The sequence below is a fragment of the Neofelis nebulosa genome, chromosome 8 (assembly GCF_028018385.1).
Source record: "Neofelis nebulosa isolate mNeoNeb1 chromosome 8, mNeoNeb1.pri, whole genome shotgun sequence".
Taxonomy (NCBI): Eukaryota; Metazoa; Chordata; class Mammalia; order Carnivora; family Felidae; genus Neofelis; species Neofelis nebulosa.
Window position 1 is genome coordinate 129,285,925 of NC_080789.1, and position 20,561 is coordinate 129,306,485.

General features: G+C 39.6%; 1 protein-coding gene across 1 annotated transcript; it reads left to right on the forward strand.

Annotated features, from left to right (window-relative positions):
* Positions 1-41: 41 nt before the first annotated feature.
* Positions 42-20,131, forward strand: CDNF (cerebral dopamine neurotrophic factor). The gene is made up of 4 exons (XM_058681858.1): positions 42-470; positions 12,368-12,495; positions 13,756-13,897; positions 19,470-20,131. The coding sequence occupies exons 1-4, from the start codon at positions 368-370 to the stop codon at positions 19,646-19,648; spliced, it is 552 nt and encodes a 183-aa protein (XP_058537841.1). The 5' UTR covers positions 42-367; the 3' UTR covers positions 19,649-20,131.
* Positions 20,132-20,561: the final 430 nt, after the last annotated feature.

The following is a 20,561-nucleotide window of genomic DNA, read 5'->3' on the forward strand; positions in this document are numbered from 1 at the left end:
TCCATCCGCCCCGGCCTCCCGCGTCGCCGCCAATCAGCGTGAAGGTTTCGCCTTTCCTCTCGGACTGTCTGCGAATAGCTTCAGTGCGTCCCCCAATCCCCCGCCCTACCGGAAAAGCACAGCGTGGGCGATAGTGCGCATGCTCCAGTGAGGGAGGGACTGGAAGGGGCGCGGACTCTTTCTAGGCCCTTTCCTGGAAGCCAATGGAAACTGCCGATTGAGTTGCGTCACTTGTCCTAGCAACTCCGGGCAGATTTTTCCCCCAACCACTAGCCGGGCTCTTCTGCGTCCTGTAACAGCCCGGGCCGACCGCAGCGTGGCTGTTGGTGGACGCAGGTGGCGAGGCGTTTGGAGCGGCTGGCTCAGCATGCGGTGCGCGGGCCCAGCCGCGATGGTGGCCTTTTATGCCGGGCTTTGGGTCTCTAACCTGGGGCCGGTGCTGGGCCAAGAGGCCGGGGCCGACTGTGAAGGTGAGCGGTGTGAGACCTGCTTGCATGGCGGTGGCACCGCGCTGCAGCGCAGCTGTTGTCGGCTTTGGCTTCTCCCGGCCTGGGCTATAAATAACATTTAACTCCGGAAATGTAGGCCCAGTTCCTGGTTTCCCATCGCCTTCTCCCAAGCCTAGGCAAAACTTCGATCCTGGCCCAGTGATACCTTGAGGCCGCGTTCTGGTTTTGAGGTTACTGAACTGCGGTCAAAGGTGGAGGGTTTGGATTTGGATTAGATCTTGTGCAGACCCCCTAGCTTCTGAAGACCCTGACGCTGCTTTGGTTCTGCTGCAGCTGACGGGCGCGACTGGCCTCTCCCTGCACAGATGTCTTTCAAATTTAAATGTCTGATTCCCAAAAGAAAAATAAAACGCTAAATTGTCTGTAATTGAGTTGAGGTGGCTTAAACCAGAGAACATAACTAACGTTTGTTTAGGGCTTTACAGAGAAAAGTTGCTTTACAAAGGAGTACATTAACTCCTGAAGAGGAATACCCAGCAATGATTCCTTTTCTGTTGGCAGAACCTCAGCTGTGCACTTGCAGTCTGGACACGTGAATCTAGGTTGTGCACCCCCCGCCCCCCATGCCTCTCCCTTGCAAAATCAGAGCGCTAATACTTACTTCAGAGGGTGGTTAACAAGATCAAAGAAGATAATAGCTATGCTAGCTATGCTAGCCCCTTGCTTCTGGTCTACTGTAACACTTCCATTTTTCATTCACTGAAATAATTTATAGAAGTGTATATTCTCCTCACTCGTTTATGACCTTGGGACTCTATCCCTACTTACCAGGAAATTATAGGGTCACAGTATACACTGAATACTGGATGACCGTAGTTTGTATAGTAACTTAATGAAGTCTTAAGGGTTGGAGTCCAGTTTTATGTCGGCCCTGCAATAATTAAACTTCTCTTCAGAAATTTAAAATATCTACACGATGTTATTTTAAAACTTTGTATAGATATAGATAATTGTTCAGCTAGGTTATAATTTTGCTTAAAGATCTCTTATAACTGTGTCCTGTACATTTAAAGCAGAATTTGTGAGACATTAACAACTGATTTGATTACTTACCGATTTAGTTTCTGGAGTGTCTACCTGAAAACATTTCAGATAAGCCAGAGCATCTGGACTTATTCAATGTGAAGCTTATGCCATCTTTCCTGGATTTATTAAAGCATATTGTGATTATTGCGTGTCTGACTAGACCTCATTTTCTACTGTCTTTGCCCCGCTTGCTCAGTCTGCTTCCACCAGTCTGGTGCCCTGACTGTTCGTGGACCCACCCAGGTCACTCCTGCAGTAAAGCCTTTGCACTGCCCTGCCTGGAGAGTTCTACCCCAGGCAGTCCACTAATTTTTTCTCTCCCTTAACTAAGGTCTCTGCTCAAATAGTTTATCTAAGAGGTTTTCTTTGGCCATCCATTTAGCATAATAGTATGACTTTGTCACCCTCTATCCTCATTACCATGTTTCTTTTTCTTCGCAGCCACAAGATACTTTTATTTATTCCCCCAGAATGTAATCCTTGAGGGTAAGGACTTTGTTTTTCAACAGCCTAGACCACTGTCTGGTACTTAATAATTGCTCAATGAATATTTGTTAAAAACATGAATGAGAGGCTGTTCTATTTAATGTTCTGTTCCTAGTAACAGCATTAAGAACAAGTAGGACTTCAAGCTCTAAAAGAGAACATGACTGTTCCTCTAGCTGAAAACACTGGATAAAATAAAAATGTAAAAATATTTTTTAAGTGTACCTTAGTAAGGCATACCCAGAGGCCAAAGCCAAGGTGGAAGTGGAAACTAAAAGAAGGAAAAGGAGCAGAAAGATGGCTTTTGCCATGAGGGCATTTGTTACCTAGACAATCTTAATTTAGGTTTTCATGGCTTTGGTAAAATAAAGAGAATGAAGACAAAGCCCAGGACCTTCCCAAGGTAGGAATGTAATAGTACGTTCTCCCCCAATTCATTTGGAACCCCAAAGAGTTAGACCTTCATTTTAAAAGGTGACCTGGAAATAACCACAACTCTACCCCCATCATTAGAGACTAAAAGGACTTGTGGTTCTTGAACTTTGTACCAAAAGGGAAAACAAAAATGTGTCCAGATAACTCATAATCACAACATAGCCTGCAAATGCATGGAGGCCCAAATGCATACAACCTGAGTAGTCTGAAGCATCTCAAACTGAAATTTTACTTTAAAGGGATGTTAAGCAGGCATCAGCAGATGTTGCTCTTACCTGTAGGAATCCACCTTTAGCCCAGTCTGCAAATAATTCTGAGAGTCAAAGTCTAAAAAATAAAGCTCACATTCAGAAAAGTGGAGACTAGTGGGAGACACAACGCAGAGATTAGTGGAAAGGCTTCAGGTACTGGAATTATCAGGCACAGAATAGAAAATACATTTATGATGTTTAAAGAAAGAAAGGAAGGGACTGAACATATGAATAAAGGGTAAAAGACTATTTAAAATGTCCACCCATATTTGGAAAAATACCAGATTAAACATCTACAAATAGAAATTGAAGGGATTAACAGCAGATGAAATATAGCTGATAAAAGAATTAGTAAAAAGATTGAAGAAATTGTCTCCAAATGAATCATTGGGAGAGAAAGAAGGAAAAAAGGAGAAAATCTCAAACACAGCCAGAGAAAAAAGACTGATGACCTTCATAGGAATGGCAATGAGATTGTCAGATGATTCAACAGTGAAAGACCCAAAGTCACACAGCTAGTAATTAGTAAAACCAGGATTTGGACCCAGCGGGTCTGGCTTCCGAGCCCCATGCACTGAATTACTACCTATACTCCTTTCTGGTGTGGTGTTGGGAACTAAATTATTTAAGGAAATTTTACAAATAAAATTGGAACAATGAAGTTGTATACAAATTATTTAGGAAGTTCTGGCTATTCTTAAAACTCTTAACTCCTCATAACATGTGTTATGTTTGTAGATAGTAATTCTTCCTTAGCCTTGCACCAAGACTAATCTGGTGTCTTTTTAATTTTTTCCCTTCCAAAATCAAGCAAATAATGTGGGATTGACTTCAGTTTTAGAAGGTGTGGATGGAACTGTTGAAAATAATGTTTCTAGCCCACTGGTAGTTTAATTATTCCACTAAACTGACTCTAAACATTTATCATTATCTTTCTGAAAAAATTGTAGCTCTTTTCCTGCAGGTGGCATTATGCTATTTTTAAAATACTGTTTTTTCCTTTTGGGCCCTGACTGATAATTGCTTAATTGATCTGTGATGACACTTTAAAATTCTAAATTCAATTTCATTAATACTACCAAATGTTTTTAATAATTAAAATTTTTTTTAATGTTTATTTATTTTTGAGAGAGAGACAGAGCATGAACAGGGGAGAAGCAGCCAGAGAGGGAAACACAGAATTTGAAGCAGGCTCCAGGCTCTGAGCTGTCAGCACAGAGCCTGATGCAGGGTTCGAACTCATGAACTGTGAGATCACGACCTGAGCCGAAGTGGGACGCTTAATCGACTGAGCCACACGGGTGTCCCAATATTACCAGATATTGTATTGAGCATGTTGGGGATTTTTGTGAGAGTCAAAGATATTGTGGTGAGTTTTTAACATAAATTCAGAAATATTTCAAACATACAGAAAACATTTTATATAACATATACTTAGGATCTAGATTGATTAAATGTTAATAATTCGCTACATTTGCTACCATTCTTTGTCTTTAAAAAAATAAAATACAATGGCTTTAGCTACCGTTTTCTTTCCATCCTTTCCAGGAGAAATGTCTGTTCTGAACTTAATGTGACTTTCTTTCCCATTTTTAAAGAGCTTTTACTATAAATGTATGTATCCACAAATAATCTATGTAATTTTTTGTGATCTTACATGTATATGATTGTACATTGTACATACTTATCTGCAACTTTTTTCACTCAACATTATTTTGGGGCAGTTATGTACATTAATAACTATAGATGTGGTTCATTCTTTTTAACTTGTCTCTAGAATTCCACTTTTTGAGTGAAATACAGTTTGTGTAACTATTCTCTCTCTGAGGTTCTGTTAGGTTCTTCCCACTTTTACATAATTTTAAGCAACGGTGCTCTGAATATTCTTATATACATGTCTCCCTGAGCACATATGTGATGATTTCTCTAGGTCAAAGAACAAGAATTGCTGGGTGATAAGTTATATGTATTTCCAACTTAACTTTTCCCTACTGGACTGTGTTTTTCTTACAGATATGCAGGAGCTCTTTTATTCACCCAAAAAATACATGCCTCACATCCAATTGAGTGCTTCACTGAGGACAGAGCAATATGGCGTCAGTGGGAGAGGTGACAGAAGCTGAGGGGTGAGAAGCAGTAGAAAGTCGGGTCATCAGGGCCTGCGGGACAATCTAAAGACTGGATTAGACTCTGAGTGATATGGAAAACCATAGGAAGGTTTTGAGTGGATGCAGTAGCATAATTTGACTTATATTTTTAAAGAATCTGGTTAGAATGTTGGGAATTCAGTGGGTCAGATTATAGCAATCCTCTGGCCAAGAAATTCTAACAATGCAGGAGAAAATATAAAAATATCATAAAGGAACAAAGAGCTGACAAGATAAAAAGACTTGCTAGGGCAAAATTAAAGGGGAAGAAGCAATCCTGAATGGTAAACGGAGTTTATGGTCATTTTGCCTGGATGACACCGGCCAAAGTAAAGCTCATCTTTGGTATGAGGAGGACAGAAGTCAAAGCCCAAGACTTGTTTTAAAGGGGGAGTCTACTGGGATGTTCTTCTCTGTTAATCTGGGGTTTCCAAAGCGTTACTCCCTCAGACAAACAATAAATCTAACCCATCCCTGCCCACAGAGACTGTAAGGAAAATTTCCTTGACACTGACCAGAAGAGAAGAAAGGAATAAATATATTTCTGAGAGATTATAATCACAAGATGTTCTCCGTTGGGTTTACAGCTAAAATTCACATGGATGGTTCAGTCGGTTAAGCGTCCGACTTCGGCTTAACTCATGATCTCGTGGTTCGGGGTTTCGAGCCCCATGTCAGTCTCTGTGCTGATAGCTTGGAGCATGGAGCCTGCTTCGGATTCTGTGTTTCTGTCTCTCTCTGCCCCTCCCCTGCTTGCGCTCTCTTTCTGTTTCAAAAATAAGTAAACATTAAAAAAATTCACATCAGGGGTCCAAAAAATTATCAAGCTATCCATTTAATTTAAAGTATTCCCCAGCTAGTGGCTCCTAAGCCTGATAAATATGAACACAATCCCTTCATGGATGTAAGGCATCTTCATTTTCGGCCTCAAATAATCTCCACAAATACATTTCAAGTGACTCTAAGTGTCATGCAGGACAAAATAAGCAGCAAAGAAATAATCAAGTGTGAAGGGGAGGTCAAGGACTCTGTTGTTCACAACAAACCTTTTATAACTCATTGACTTTAAACTAGGTGTGGGGAGTGTCAGGGAGAGGAAGAGAGGAGAGACTTGGAAACCACAAACATTCTTTAAGCGTTTTTGTTAAAGACAAGTGGGGGAATCGGGTGGTATTTTGTGGTGACGGGGGATGTGGTGTTGGGAGAGTTTCTTGTTGTTTCTAAGATGTGAGAAGTAACAGCATGTCGTGGGCCAATGGGAAAGGAGACCGGAGGGAGAGGCCAGAACGCAGGAGCAGGGAGTTGATAGGATCTCCTCGGCAAGTAGCAGGTTTGGCAAAGCTCATTCACAGAATTAAGACAGAACACGCAAGGACAGGTGTGGTAGGTGTGGTGGCAGAAGCAGGAGAGTTCCCTCCTGTTGCTTTTGTCCTCTCAGAGAAATAGGATGTAGGATCATGAGGTGGGAGTGGAGGTATCAGACAAGGTTTGAGGAGAGAGAGGCTTTGCAATCATCCCTTGGGGTGTGGGATGTAGTGTGAGAATGGTCAATGGAGTAGGGTTGTTGAGTAGCTCTGATGGCTCCCTGGAAGTTAGTGGTCATGAATTTAAAGCAAGACCAGTGGACACCACTGTGTTATTTCCTCCAGCCACGTGCAGCCAGCATAGGTACAAACTGGGTGGAGAGATGGTTTGAACCAGGGTTGGGGTTTTGCTGGGTGCATACAGCAAGGGAGGGAGATGCAAGGGAGTTGAATTTGTGTGCAAAGGAGCAATTACACTGTTGACCATAGAACCTAAGCTGGGTAAGGAAGCGTGGTGACAAGGTGGAAAAATCAATGGATTGTATGTGTGGGTGGGTGTTGGGTGTTAGAGGACATGAGCTGGGAGGATAGGAGGTGATGGTCAGACAACGGGACGTTTCAGCTGAGATTATAGAGGTTATACTCATTGGTAATGACTGGACCTAAGAATATGACCATAGGGATTTTTCATGTCTTCTAGATATTAATCTTTAGTCAGTTATAGAAGTTGTAAATATCTTCCTCCAGCTGGTGGCCTGTCTTATCTTTTGTTTATGATTTTTTTGGCATTACAAAAGTGTTCAATTTTGCTGTCACCAAATGTATGATCTGTGTTTTGGGACCTTTAAGAAATCTTTCTCCATGCTAATGTCATGAAGATGCTTCCCTGGTTTTTCTTCTAGAGGTTTTGTAGTGTTGCTCTTCCCATATAAATCTCTATTCATTCACCTGGGGTTCAGGTTCGTGTGTCGTTTTAGGTAGAGATCTAAGTCTTATCTTTTTCCGCAGTAAGTTGTCTTAATATCATTTATTGACTAGTCCATTTTTTCCATCCATTGATTTTTAGCATCACTTCCATCCTATACCAACCTCCTCTAAAGGTGTCTATTTGTTTCTAGACTCTATTTGTGCATCTGTTTCTATACTAATTCTCTTGGTCTGTTTCTGTGCCATTCCCACAGTGTTTTCAGTGCTGTAGCTCTAGAAATGAATCTTGATATCTGATAACGTCTACTCCACCAACTCCCCCCTTTTTTTCTTCTTCAAACACTTCTTGGCTTTGACTTGCTCTTGTTTCTTCGTATGTATTTTTGGACCAGGTTGTCAAATCTATAAAAGTCCTATTGGGGGTTTGATTGGAATAACGTGAAAGGTACAGATTTATTTAAAAATAATTACCCTCTAAGGGCGCCTGGGTGGCTCAGTTGGTGGAGCATCTGATTCCTGATTTCGGCTCAGGTCATGATCTTGTGGCTGTGAGATTGAGCCCTGCATTGGGCTCCTTGCTGAGCATGGAGCTTGGGATTCTCTCTCTCCCTCTCTCTCTGCCCCTTCCCTGCTGGTGTGTGTGTGCTCTCTCTCTCTCTCTCTCCAAATAAATAAACATTAAAAAAATGATTATCCTCCATAATATTGAATCTTTCCATCCATGAACAACAAGGCTTTATCTTCTCATTTCTGAGGTCTACTTTAAAGTTTTGATCAAGTTTTGTAATTTTTCCTCTAAAGCTTTGATACATTTCATTAAATTTATTCCTGGTTACACTAGAATTTTTATCATGATTGTAAATTATACCTTATTTTAAATTTGCAGTTTCCTCATCATGTCTTCTTATCACTCTGAAATTCAGCAATTTTGCATAATGTTCTCCTTATTAAGAATGTTTTTCTACAGAGACAATCATATAATTTGCAAATGATAAAATTTTTTTCCTTTCTAAATAAACATTTGTTCTGTGAGCTAAGACATCCAGTTCTATATTGAATACAAGTGTTGATAAAGGATCATTTTATTGCTAAGTAGGACACTTGCTGTAGAGTTTTTGTGGACATACTTTGTCAACTTAATGTAGTTTTTTTCTAGTCTGAGTTTGCTATGTGTCTGTATGTGTCATACTTTAATCATGAGCCAAAACTGGATTTAATCAAACACATACACATCTATTGAGATGATCATATAATAAATTGCATTACTATTCTAATTTTATTATTTTTATTTTTTAAAGTTTATTTATTTAGTTGGGGGGGGGGAGGGGCAGAAGAGAGGGAGAAAGAGAATCCCAAGCAGGCTCTGTCCTGACATGGGGCTCGAACTCACAAACTGTGAGATCATGACCTGAGCTGAGATCAAGAGTCGGATGCTTAACAGATTGAGCCACCCAGATGTCCCTGACACATATCTTTATTAATCTAACTAAACTGCTCAAAGTGTTCTTTTTCAGGTTTGCAGTTTTAGTTACTTATGGAAAATGAAGTTTTAGATCTATTATACCCACCCACGTCTGTCTCCTGCATACCCATTCCCCCATCTTATATACATTTTTTAAATGTTTATTTATTTTGAGAGAGAGAGAGAGAAACGGTGGGTGGGAGAAGCCAGAGGGAGAGAGAGAGAGAATCCCAAGGAGGCTCTGTGCTGTCAGTGAGGAGCTTGATTCAGGGCTCAATTCCCACAAACCATGAGATCATGACCTGAGCTGAAATTAAGAGTTGGACACTTAACCGACTGAACCACCCAAGCGCCCCCATTTTACATACATATCACCATTTTGGATAAAAATAAATCTCAGGGTTTATATTGTTGTGCCCACGTAAATATCATTCACAGGTGAGTTATCTAACCAAGATTTCATCTTTCATGAACATCTTTCTCCCCTTGAATTGAAACTAGCCTCAATTTTTCTTTGAATAATTTTTATTTCAATCATTAATTTATCTTCACATTTTTTTTTTCCTGATAGAACTGAAAATCATCTCTGAACATGTTAACTACATCAGGTAGTCTATTGGTTTGGTTTTCTTTTAAAAACTTAAGTTGAATGCTTAATCATTAATTTTCCATTTTTTTTACTGAAAGATACATACTTTATGTTATGAATTTCCTTAGAAGTACTGACTTAACTATAGTCCTTAAGTTTTATATACAGAATTTTTATTGAAATTAAGTACTAAAAATTGGACATTCCTATCACTACTTTTTCTTTGACCCATGGGTTAGTTAGAAGTGTGTATTTAAAAAATTTCCAGGCATACAAGAGGATGGACACTGAGTTGTATCATGTTATTTTTGTTACTGATTTCTAATTATATTCAGGGAAAGTGGCCTGCTTGGTACAGAGTTTTTGGTACTTGTTGAGACCTGCTTTTTGGCTTACTACCTGGCAAATTAATGTGAATATTGCATATTTTCTTAATAAGAATTTCTCTAATTTGGGGGAGAAGAGTTCTATATGTTATAAGGTCAAATTTGTGAATAGTGCTCAAATGTTTAATGTCTTATTAACTTTTGGTCGATTTGATCAAATAATTGCTGAGAGAGTGTTCAACCATCTATTTTTATTGTGAATTTGTCAATTTCTTCTTATAATTCTATAAAGATTTTCTATATTATTAGGCTATGTTATTGGCTGTTCATTAGTTCAGAACTTTTTTTATTTTTTTTTTTTTGGTATTTCTGGTAAGTGCTTCATTTTCCGATTAGTAGTGACTGTTGTTATTCTCAAAAAGTGCTTTACAGAGCTAAAGTAGATTTCGGTTAGCCTTTTTCAGGCATATCTTTTTACTTTTAAAGTTTCTTCAATTTTGTTGTTTTTTGTTTTTTCAAACTCTTTGCTGTAGTCTCATACTTTTTACGTGACTCTTATATTCAGCATATAATTGAATTTTTAATAGTTTTACTCTGAAAAATCCTGTTCTAAAAAGGAGAGTTTAATACATTCATACTTATTGTAATCAGTGATATATTTGGATGTTTTTCTCCTACTTAATTTTGTATTTAAAAACTTATTGTGCTTCTTTCTTTCTTTCTTCCTTTCTTCTTTCTTTCTTCCTTTCTTTCTTTCTTTCTTTCTTTCTTTCTTTCTTTCTTTCTTTCTTTCTTTCTCTCTCTCTCTCTTTCTTTCTTTCTTTCTTTCTTTCTTTCTTTCTTTCTTTCTTTCTTTCTTTCTTTCTTTCTCTTTCCTGCCTTCTAGTGGACTGATAAATGTTTTAACAATCCTTCCCCATGCCCTGCACCAATACTGATCTGAAAGTAATCTTTATATTACTTATACTTTTAGTTATTACCCTTACATTGTTAACATGATTAGTTGGCTAAAAATTATTATGACTTAACAAGAATGTTTCTCTACCCTCTTCCTGGGTGGTAAAGGATCTTAGGAAGTTTCACATGAATTCTCCTTTATTTTCCATCTTATGTGTTGGGATTGTCCTGCATTTGGATTTTACCCTATGTTTATACCCCTACATGCTCATTATTGTTGTTTACATAGTTAATCTTGATTTAGATTTTTCTCCCACTTGCCATTCTCTTTTCTCACATTACTTCTTGTGATGTGTTTCTCCTTTCTGGATTTTGCCTCCTTCTTCCTGCATTTTATCTTTTAGCGGGGCTCTTAAAGTGCTTTGTACATAGGATGCTCAATAAATATTTATTAAAAAAATTAACTTAATCAAATGCAATAGTTTAAACTACACTAGGTGTCTAGTTTGTATATTAGGGTGATCGGTAGATCTTGCCTCATTTACCAGACCGCTAGATAATCAGACACTTGATTATTAGGGATGGGGGACAGAGCACATTACCTGGTTTTTGTTAATACCATGAATCAAGAGAGGGATAGAGAGCACCCAGGGCCTTAGCACTCTCCACTCTTCCTTAGTATGTTTCTCTAGAATTCTCTTTTTTTTTAAGTTTTCTTTTTTCACATTTATTTATTTTTGAGACAAAGAGAGGTAGAGAATGAACAGGGGAGGGGGAGAGAGAGAGAGAGATACAGAATCTGAAGCAGGCTCCAGGCTCTGAGCTGTTTGTTAGCACAGAGCCCGACGCGGAGCTTGAACTCACAAACTGCAAAACCATGACCTGAGTTGAAGTTGGACGCTCAACTGGCTGAGCCACCCAGGCGCCCCTCTCTAGAATTCTTTCTGAATTTAGTGCCACTGTTTTCCAGCATAAGCTGCTGGCCTCCATTTTCTTCTTTCCTACTTGGACCAGACACTTGCCCCATCTGAGAAAGCCACATGGAAAGCAGCTTCCTCCTAGGGCAGAGGTACCTACTGGCTAAGTGTGTAGGGCCCAGGTCAGATGAGCAGGGATTTCATTCCCTCTCTAGCACTTATTAGGCAAGTTAAGTGACCACTCTTTGACTCAGCTATCTCATCTGTAAAATAAGGATAGTAATGCAATTATATCCACACTTTGTTGTGAGACTTGAATGGGTTAATAATATACATTCGAACAGTGCTAACACCTGTTAAGTACAACCTTAAGTACGGTTGTTGTTGTTGCCTGTGCCACTTCTCAGCTCCCTCCACCCCTTCACTGGCTCTGGATGCTGAGATTGAATATGATTGTTCAGTTTGGAGTTTCATGTAGGTCCATGATGATAGAACATACAGACATATGCAGACGACCAAGGGGTTTCATATAAGATATGTATTCAGGTTTTCCTCTGTGCTTTAAACAAAGCTGTCCCAAGCATCATATCCTACATAAAGCTATATTTTCTTTAAGGGTTAAATTTTGAGGGAAAATTCTCATTTTAGGTTCAACTTGATTCCAAAGATTGATTCATTTATTGATTCAATAAGTATTATTCAAGGCCCAATACTAAGTTAATAGCTATAGGCCCCAAACCATTCTTTTTTTTTTTTTAATGGTTATTTATTTATTTTGAGAGAAAGAGAGAGAGCACACAAACAGGGGAGGGGCAGAGAGAGGCAGAGAGAGAATCCCAAGCAGGCTCTGTGCTGAGAGTGGTGCTTGATTCCATGAACTATGAGATCATGACCTGAGGCAAAATCCAGACACTTAACTGACTGAGCCACCAAGGTGCCCCTGGCCCCAAACCATTCTTACTTATAATTTGAATCCATTGTCATAATGTGTTGAATCATATTTAACTTTTTTATTTGATGAGTGGGACACCCACATAGGTGTGGTAATAGTTATATTAAACATAAATACATAATTTCTTTGATTCTTCTAGTATGTAAAGAATTCCTGAACCGATTCTATAACTCCCTGATAGCCAGAGGAGTCAACTTTTCCCTGGACACCATAGAAAAGGAATTGGTCAGCTTTTGCTTGGATGTCAAAGGAAAAGAAAACCGCCTGGTATGGTACATTTTCACCTTTCATTTTTCCCTTATGCTTGAAGAAAAGTGTTAATGGCTTCGATTCTCATCTTAGTCTTAATGTCTCCTGCTTAGATGCTTGCCTCAAGGATGTTCATTATAGATAGCAAGCAGAAATTGATCTTCCAGTGAAGTGTACTCATGTATTTTCATCTAGAACGTATCTGGTTTCATTTTGCTTTCTGAATAAACCATAGGCAACCAGTTCCATGTTTTAAGTCAATTCACACAAATTCCTAATGACAAATTTCTGTCCTGGGTTGAGTGGGTAGACTTTCTCTTTCTTATCAAGACTATTACAGGGGTGCCTGGGTGGCTCAGTCGGTTGGGCGTCCGACTTCGGCTCAGGTCATGGTCTCACAGTTTGTGGGTTCGAGCCCCGTGTCAGGCTCTGTGCTGACAGCTTGGAGCCTGGAGCTCATGCTCTGTCTCTCTCTCTCTCCTTCAAAAATAAATAAAAACATTTAAAAAAAATTGAAAAAAAAGACTATTAGTGAAACCTATCAAAACATTTTTATAACATCATTCATGACTAATTCTTCATATTATTTTATAATGGTGTTTTCTGAGTATACAAAGATGACTTATTTCAACATAGTGTTTCACTTCACTACAGATAATTGTAGGCCAATTCATTTCGCCTAGAATTTTCGTGTTCAATTTGTCAGTTAAATCTGCATTGTTGACTGTTCACCACTGACACATTGTAAACCTCTCAGCATTTATTTGTGCCATTAAGTTTCATATTTTTAAATGAAAGTGCTTAAGTTGGGCAGCTGGGAAGGCAGCATAGCATGATGGGGAAGGGTATGGACTCTAGAGCCACAATGGTAGATTTTTCCATTCTGTCTCTTCTGCTTGCCAGCTGGGTGACCTTCAGTTGGCTTGGGTGTAAAATGGAGATAATTATAGTACTTACTTCACAGGATTGTTGTGAGAATTCACTAAGTTAAGACCTTTAAAGCCCCGGGAGCAGTGAGAGCAGCAGCACCTGACACAGAGAAAACACTTAGCAAGTGTCAGCCCTTATTAGTCTTTGAGCATCGTGTGAATCGCAGGGCACTTCTAATTAACATGATCACGGGGATGGAATCATTTGTTTTCTGGTGTCTTAGTCAGCAGGGGTTAAAATTTAATAGCTGGGCCATGAAAACTAGGTTAACCTCTCTCTCACTTCTCTGAACTATATTAACTTTTTTCCGTCACCCAGCGACACTAAATTATCTTTGTTCTCCGTCAGTGCTATTATCTGGGAGCGACGAAAGATGCAGCCACAAAGATCCTAAGTGAGGTCGCTCGCCCAATGAGCGTGCATATGCCTGCAACAAAGATTTGTGAGAAGCTTAAGAAGATGGACAGCCAGATCTGTGAGCTGAAATATGGTATAATGGAGTCAAATGTATTTTTCCACTATGTCCAGAGCATTGCCAATTCTCTACACCGAGGGCCCTGTTTCTAAAACGTGAATGTGGGAAGAGAAGGCATTCTCCGCTGGCCAGTAGGTCGCTGGGCTGCTGAATGGTGCCTAGCGACATCCGAGCTCCTTTGGGGGAACAGGAAGGAGTGAAGCGCAATCAGCACTAGGTAGAACCGCCAACCCAGATAGCAACGTTTAATCTCTTACCTCACCAAGGCAAGGCCGACTATGTCTGTCAAGGAAAAATTCAAAATGTAAAGGGAGCAGCTACTCATGGTAAGCTATTAAGGCAAAACGTTGCATCGATTCCAAGGTGATGTCAGGACTTTGCGGTTTTAAATACGACTATGACTTGTTCCCCTAGATTCGTCTGTCATTCTGCCGGGTTTACATTTTAGGAAGTAGGTTATTCACATCAAGTCAGGTTTTGCTTGATGAAGTAACCTTATCGAGGGTGCCTAAAATAAACTGAAGAACAGAAGAAGATGTCCTATTTAAAACAGTATCCTTGGCCTTACGAATTCCACAGATATAGATCTATTCTTACACAGTACTGAGGATTTGTATCTGGGCCAGCATTTTGGGTACACTGAATAGGTGTGATAAAAGCCATCCCTCCCTTAGTCTATCCTTAACACCTGAGATTCTACCAGGCGAGACTCATTTCTTTTGCTTAAGTCATTTTTTTTTATGTTGCATATCCACTGTAGTATTGTAAACTACCTAAGTAATTAGCATCCAACTCTGAATTACCTTGGTCTTATTTTCCAAGATAGCTGTGTAATATGCCTATGCACCATAGCAACATAGCTGGCTTTAACTAGGTTTAAGGTCGGAAGATACAAAAGGCAACCTATTTCTCAATTTTTTTGCCAAGGACAGGCTCTCATCTCCAAGGTAGTGATTATGGGGAAGGCATCCATTTTTATTGGCTTCCAAGTAATGAAGTAGAGGCAGGAATCACTGAGTCCATATAAACAATATTCACAGAAGGGACAAACTATGCTGATTCTTTCATTTGCCAGATGTATTTTGAGCAATGTCTGCTATATTCAAGGGATCCTACTTGGCTCCTTGAATAATAGAAAAATCAGTCAGATATTATTGAGAAGAAACACATACTTACTAATGTTTTGGCAGTGATGGCCACTAGAGGCCCTTGGGGAGCCATAAACTAGCTTTAATTTTGGTATCAACATTTTCTTACTGTTTTAGGGTTACAGAGTTTTTCCTGTTTTAAAATTAATGCCAGAAGCCAAGTTCTCTAGAAAAACTCAAAGATACTACTGACACTAGCAAGAAAGTTTTTTCACCCCCTCAATCATTTATTTATTTATTTTTTCAATCATTTATTTTGACTGGACTACTAGTTCTAAATTCTCTTTCCCAGCTTATTGTTGGCAGGAAAGTTGAGATTGAACAGGGTCTTTGAATTGTGGTATATTAATAATTTGAGCTATCAAAGCTTCTATGTTTAAAGGTATTTTGTTAAGTCAGCCATGAAATTAACAAACAAGGTAAGTGTAGAGTGGATCATGTTTTCAATTAGAAAGGTGTCATTTGGTTTTTGACCCGAAAGAAGGTTTTTGCTATCTCTCTCTCTCTTTCTTGTTTTTTTTTTTTTAAGAATGGGGATCACTATAAAAATATAAGGGTTCTCGGGAGCACAGAGTGTAGCTGACCCTCCAAATAAAAAAAAGTTTGAAAATGTCAGCTTTTATTATTTTATTTTTATTTTTTCCTCATTTATTGAGACTTAATTGACATAAACATTGTGTAAGTTTAAGGCTTGTACCATGTCGATTTGAAACACTTACATATTGCAGTATCACCACTGTGTTAGCTAACACCTCCATCATGCCTTACGATAACCATACCTTTTTTGTAATGAGAACATTTAAGATGCACTCTCTTAGTAACTTTCAAGTGTATAATACAACATTATTAACATAATTACCACGATGTACATTTTAGATCCCCAGAGTCTGTACCCTTTGGCCAACCTCTTCGGCCAATTTCTCCACCCCCCAGCCCCTGGTAACCACCATTCTACTCTCTGTTAGTCTGGCTTTTTGACATTCTGTGTATAAGTGATACCATAGAGTATTTGTCTTTCTCTGTCTTATTTCACCTAGCATAATGTGCTCAAAGTCCATTCATATTGTTGCAAGGAGCAGCATTTCTTTTCTCATGGCTGAATAACACTTCATTGTATGTATATACATTTGTATCAAACACAGACACAGAGCACATCTTCTTTATCCATTCATCTATTGACACTTAGGTTGTTTCCATATCTTCGCTACTCTGAAAAATGCTGCAACGAACATGAGAGTGCAGATCTCTCTTTCATATCCTGTTTTCATTTCCTTTTGATATATACCTAGAAGTGGGATTGCTGAATCACTTGGTAGTTCTACTTTTAATTTTTAAAGGAACCACCGTACCATTTTCCATAGTGACTGTACTAACTTACACTACCACCAACGGTGATTTTTTCCAAATCATTTCCAATACTTGCTGTCTCTTAGGTTTTTGATGACAGCCATTTTAACAGGTGTGAGGTGAAATCTCATTGTAGTGTTGTTCTGCATGTCCCTTATGATTAGTGACGTTGAGCACCTTATCATGTACCTGTTGGCCATTTGTATGTCTTCTTTGGGAAAACTGTCCATGTCTATTCAGTTCCTCTGCCAATTTTTTTGATCAGATTGTTTAAATTTTTTTTGCTGTAGAGTTGTATGAGTTCTTTATATATTTTGGATAGTCACCCCTTATCACATATATGATTTTCAAATATTTTCTCTCATTCCATAACTTGCTATTTATTTTGCTGATGGCTTCTTGGCTGTGCAGAAACTTTTTAGTTTGATATGGTCCCACTTACTGATTTTTGCTTTTGTTGTTGTGCTTTGGTGTCATATCCAAAAAATCGCTGCCAAGACCAATATCAAGGAGACCTTCCCTAGGTTTTCTTCCAGGATTTTTATAGTTTCAGATCTGATGTTTAATTCTTCAATCCATTTCAAGTTAATATTCATGAGTGGTGAAAGCCAAGGGTCCAGTTTCATTTTTCTTCATGTGGTTATCCAGTTTTCCAAACGCCATTTATCGAAGAGACTATTCTTTCCCCATTGCATATTCTTGGCTCCTTTGTCAAATCTTAGTTGACCGTATATGCAAGGGCTTATTTCTGGGCTTTTGATACTGATGGGATTTTGGAGTGATGGTGGGGATCAGGAGCCAATGGCCCAAAAAGAATTCTTGAGACATCTTTGGTGCAAAAAGGTGATTTTATTAAAGCATGGGGACAGGACCTGTGGGCAGATAGAGCTGCATTGGGGTTGTGAAGAGTGACTGGTTATATACTATGAAGATGGGGGAGGTAAAGTCAAAAGGGAGGCCTCCAGAAAGACGTTGATATGCTAAAGAGGACTCCTAAGATACCTGAGGCTTTGCTATTGTCAGGCTAAGGTTATTTTCCCTCTAGTAAGGCATTAACATTAAGACACCAGGGAGTTCCTGGAGAAATGTTCTACTCTGTATTTGCTTCAAGTATTTATCAATGGGCTGCAGGTTATAAAGAAATTTAATGTCATTTATATTTTCTTCTTCTTCTTTGTTCCCCATATCACTGCGGAGGGGAGGGTGATGTTAATGCTCCAGGAAACTGAGTCAGTCTATGGGTTTCTGGAGGCTAAGCTATTGATAAGATTACCTTTTTCTTGTAATTTACTAAGACATCTATAAACTGATGGAGACTCCTGTGTCGCATGACTGTGAACTCTATCACTGGCTCTACCACTGGCTTTTTTTTTTTTTTTTTTTGCCTTTGTTCTTGGGCAGCCAGGAGTGCCTGAGGAATATCACGCATATCCCACCTGGGGGGAGGGGGTATTGTTAGGTAGTGCCCAGCCCTCAGCTTGCCTTATGCTCTCTCATCAATACTACTCCACTGGTATGTGTCTGCTTTTATGCCGGTACCACCCTGCTTTATTATAGCTTTGTAGTATGGTTTGGAATCAGGAAGTGTGATGCTTCCAGCTTTGTTCTTTCTGAGGATTGCTTTGGCTAATCTAGGTCTTTAGTGTCTCCGTACAAATTGAGTTTTTTTTTTTTCTTTCTTTCTTTTTTTTCTTTTTTTTTTTTTTTTGTGAAAAATGCCAGTGGAATTTTGACAGGGATTGCATTAAATCTGTAGATGGCTTGGGGTAGGATGGACATTGTAACAATATTAATCTTCTGATCCATGAACATGGGATGTCTTTCCATTTGTGTCCTCTTTAATTTATTTCATCAAAGTACTGTAGTTTTCAGTGTATAGATCTTTCACCTCCTTGGTTAAATTAATTCCTAAGTATAAAGTGCCACTTTTACACTTGAGCACACTTACTGGAAATTTTTGATAAATCACTTGACCACTATGTTAGGTTGTTAAAAGGCTTTTAAATGCTGTGTTTATTATGCAGGGAAAAAGGAAAGGGCTCCTCAAGAGAAGTCAAGCTGTAAAACTCCTGTGCTGCTACCAATTGTTTAATAAGCAAGCTTAAATGTTGTATCCATGTTCAAGCACATGCCTGTCATGGGGCAGGGGGAAGGGGATTTGCCGCTGGAAGGAAAGAATTTCCTCTTTCTGATGGGGAAATTATGAGTATGTCATAGATGAGCTTTTTTTTTTTTTTCTTTTTCTTTTTGAGTTTGGCAATAGAGAAGTAGTTGAGTTCTTGACATTCTCTGCAGATAGTCTGTAAATGAAAACAGTAGTCTTTCTCCAGGAGTTAGTTGTTAACAAGAGTCGATAGCAAGAAGGTAAGGAACCAGATTGGCCGGCACTAAGGCACTAGCATGAGAGAAGTGGGTATATCCCAAAGGACCGGAAAGGAATGCTGTGATGATTTTGTAATCCCAGTAGGGGCAGAGGACCAGGTGAGTTCAAGCAGAGAACCGAAACAATTAAGGATCAATGAGAATATTCTTAATTTTATTCCCGCGTTTTGGTTTCTTTGCATTCGTATTTAAAAACTCTTGACAGTGCTTTGTAATAGGTGTGCCCGTCTGTTTTAATGCAGACATATCTTCATACAGAAAGTGAACCGTCACTTTCTAGTTAATTACGACGGAGTGCTTTCGATCGGCCACACTCAAGGCCACCCCAAGGCATTGCAGTTTATCAATCCCCTTCTTTTTTCCTGGGGAAGAACGATTAGGAGGCAGCACAGTGGTTTTAGTAATTACGATCTTGAGAAGCCATGGAGTGGTCGCAAATACTGCAAAGCTACCCACGCCCCTGTCTTGGAGCAAGTTATAATTTCCTGGAGAGCAAGTTTAATAGAACGCAAATGATGCCACTAGCTTTGTAGATAACACATTTTCCTTAGGTAGATCTTGGTTTCCATAGAAATTGGAAGTGTTTCCCACTTTGGAACAAAGGGTAGTCGGCACTAAGATAAGTAACACCACTGGCCTTTCTAGGTGTTTCACAGTTGTTTTGGTTTTTTAAAAACTGTGCTTCCCCCCCACCCCTTTCTGTCGTTTAGAAAAGCAGTTGGACCTGGCATCAGTGGACCTATCAAAGATGAGAGTAGCGGAGCTGAAACAGATACTGCGCAGCTGGGGCGAGGAGTGCAGAGCCTGTGCGGAAAAAACCGACTACATGGATCTGATCACAGAACTGGCCCCCAAGTATGCAGCGGCGCCCCCCAAATCAGAGCTCTGACCCTCGGGCGCCGCCCACGCGCCCTTGATGGGAGACACAGTGACTCTGCAGGATGCAGACTTGTGGGTTAGGAGTAACCGGGAGCTGCGCAGTATGTGGTCCCATACTTTTTGTTTTGCTAATACAACCAATCAAGACTTGCTCACGGGGGTTGTAATTAAAATGTAATATCAGTGGCATCTTACATTTGCAGTGTGCGAAAACCTGAAAGTGCCTTTCTCATAATGTTTGGGAGGATTGTATGTATGTCATCATCCGTTTCCTTAAAATTGGGAAACGCGAACGACTGAAAAATGGATGAAGTTGTCCAAGAAGGAAAACAGTGCCCAGAGGTCCCCCCTCTGTGCACTAATTTTTAATTAAATGTATTGGTTTAGGGTAAAAGAACAATGTTTGGTTTACCTAACTCCCACCTTCAACCCTAAGCAATAACACGGCATAATCAAAAGGTTTTAAAGAGTAAACTGTGTATTTTCAACTGCACATCAGTCTACATTCTGGCTCTGTTTGGTATCAGATGTGGGAGGGCAGGAGGCACTACTTGAAATGAGGGCTTCCCAAAAGAATACCTATTTAAACCTACCGAAAGAAAATAGATGGAGAATCCAAGCAAGTATAGCCAACGTTTCAGCAAACCGTATCGACGCTCAGGCTGTTGACTAACCAAGCTCAAGGTGTTTTCTACTCCTTTCTACCACGTGTTAGACAAGCTTTTGCCAGAGGGCTAAAGCCTGGGAAAAGGGCCTGCAGGCAACATAGAGCTCTAAGGTTCTTTATCAGCTGTCAATTGTAAAATCTTTCTTGGCTCTATTTTCTGGCCACTAAGAGCAAGAACCCCAGTGTACAGAGGCTGACCCCTGCGTGGAAGGTGGAGGCAGGGAAGGCCTGCACAGCAGCTCAAGGGAACTTTCTG

Coding starts and splice junctions, on each gene's coding strand:
- CDNF (XM_058681858.1), top strand. CDS start 368: ATGCGGTGCGCGGGCCCAGCCGCGATGGTGGCCTTTTATGCCGGGCTT. Junction 471..12,367: donor GGCCGGGGCCGACTGTGAAG/GTGAGCGGTGTG, acceptor TGATTCTTCTAG/TATGTAAAGAATTCCTGAAC. Junction 13,898..19,469: donor GATCTGTGAGCTGAAATATG/GTATAATGGAGT, acceptor TCTGTCGTTTAG/AAAAGCAGTTGGACCTGGCA.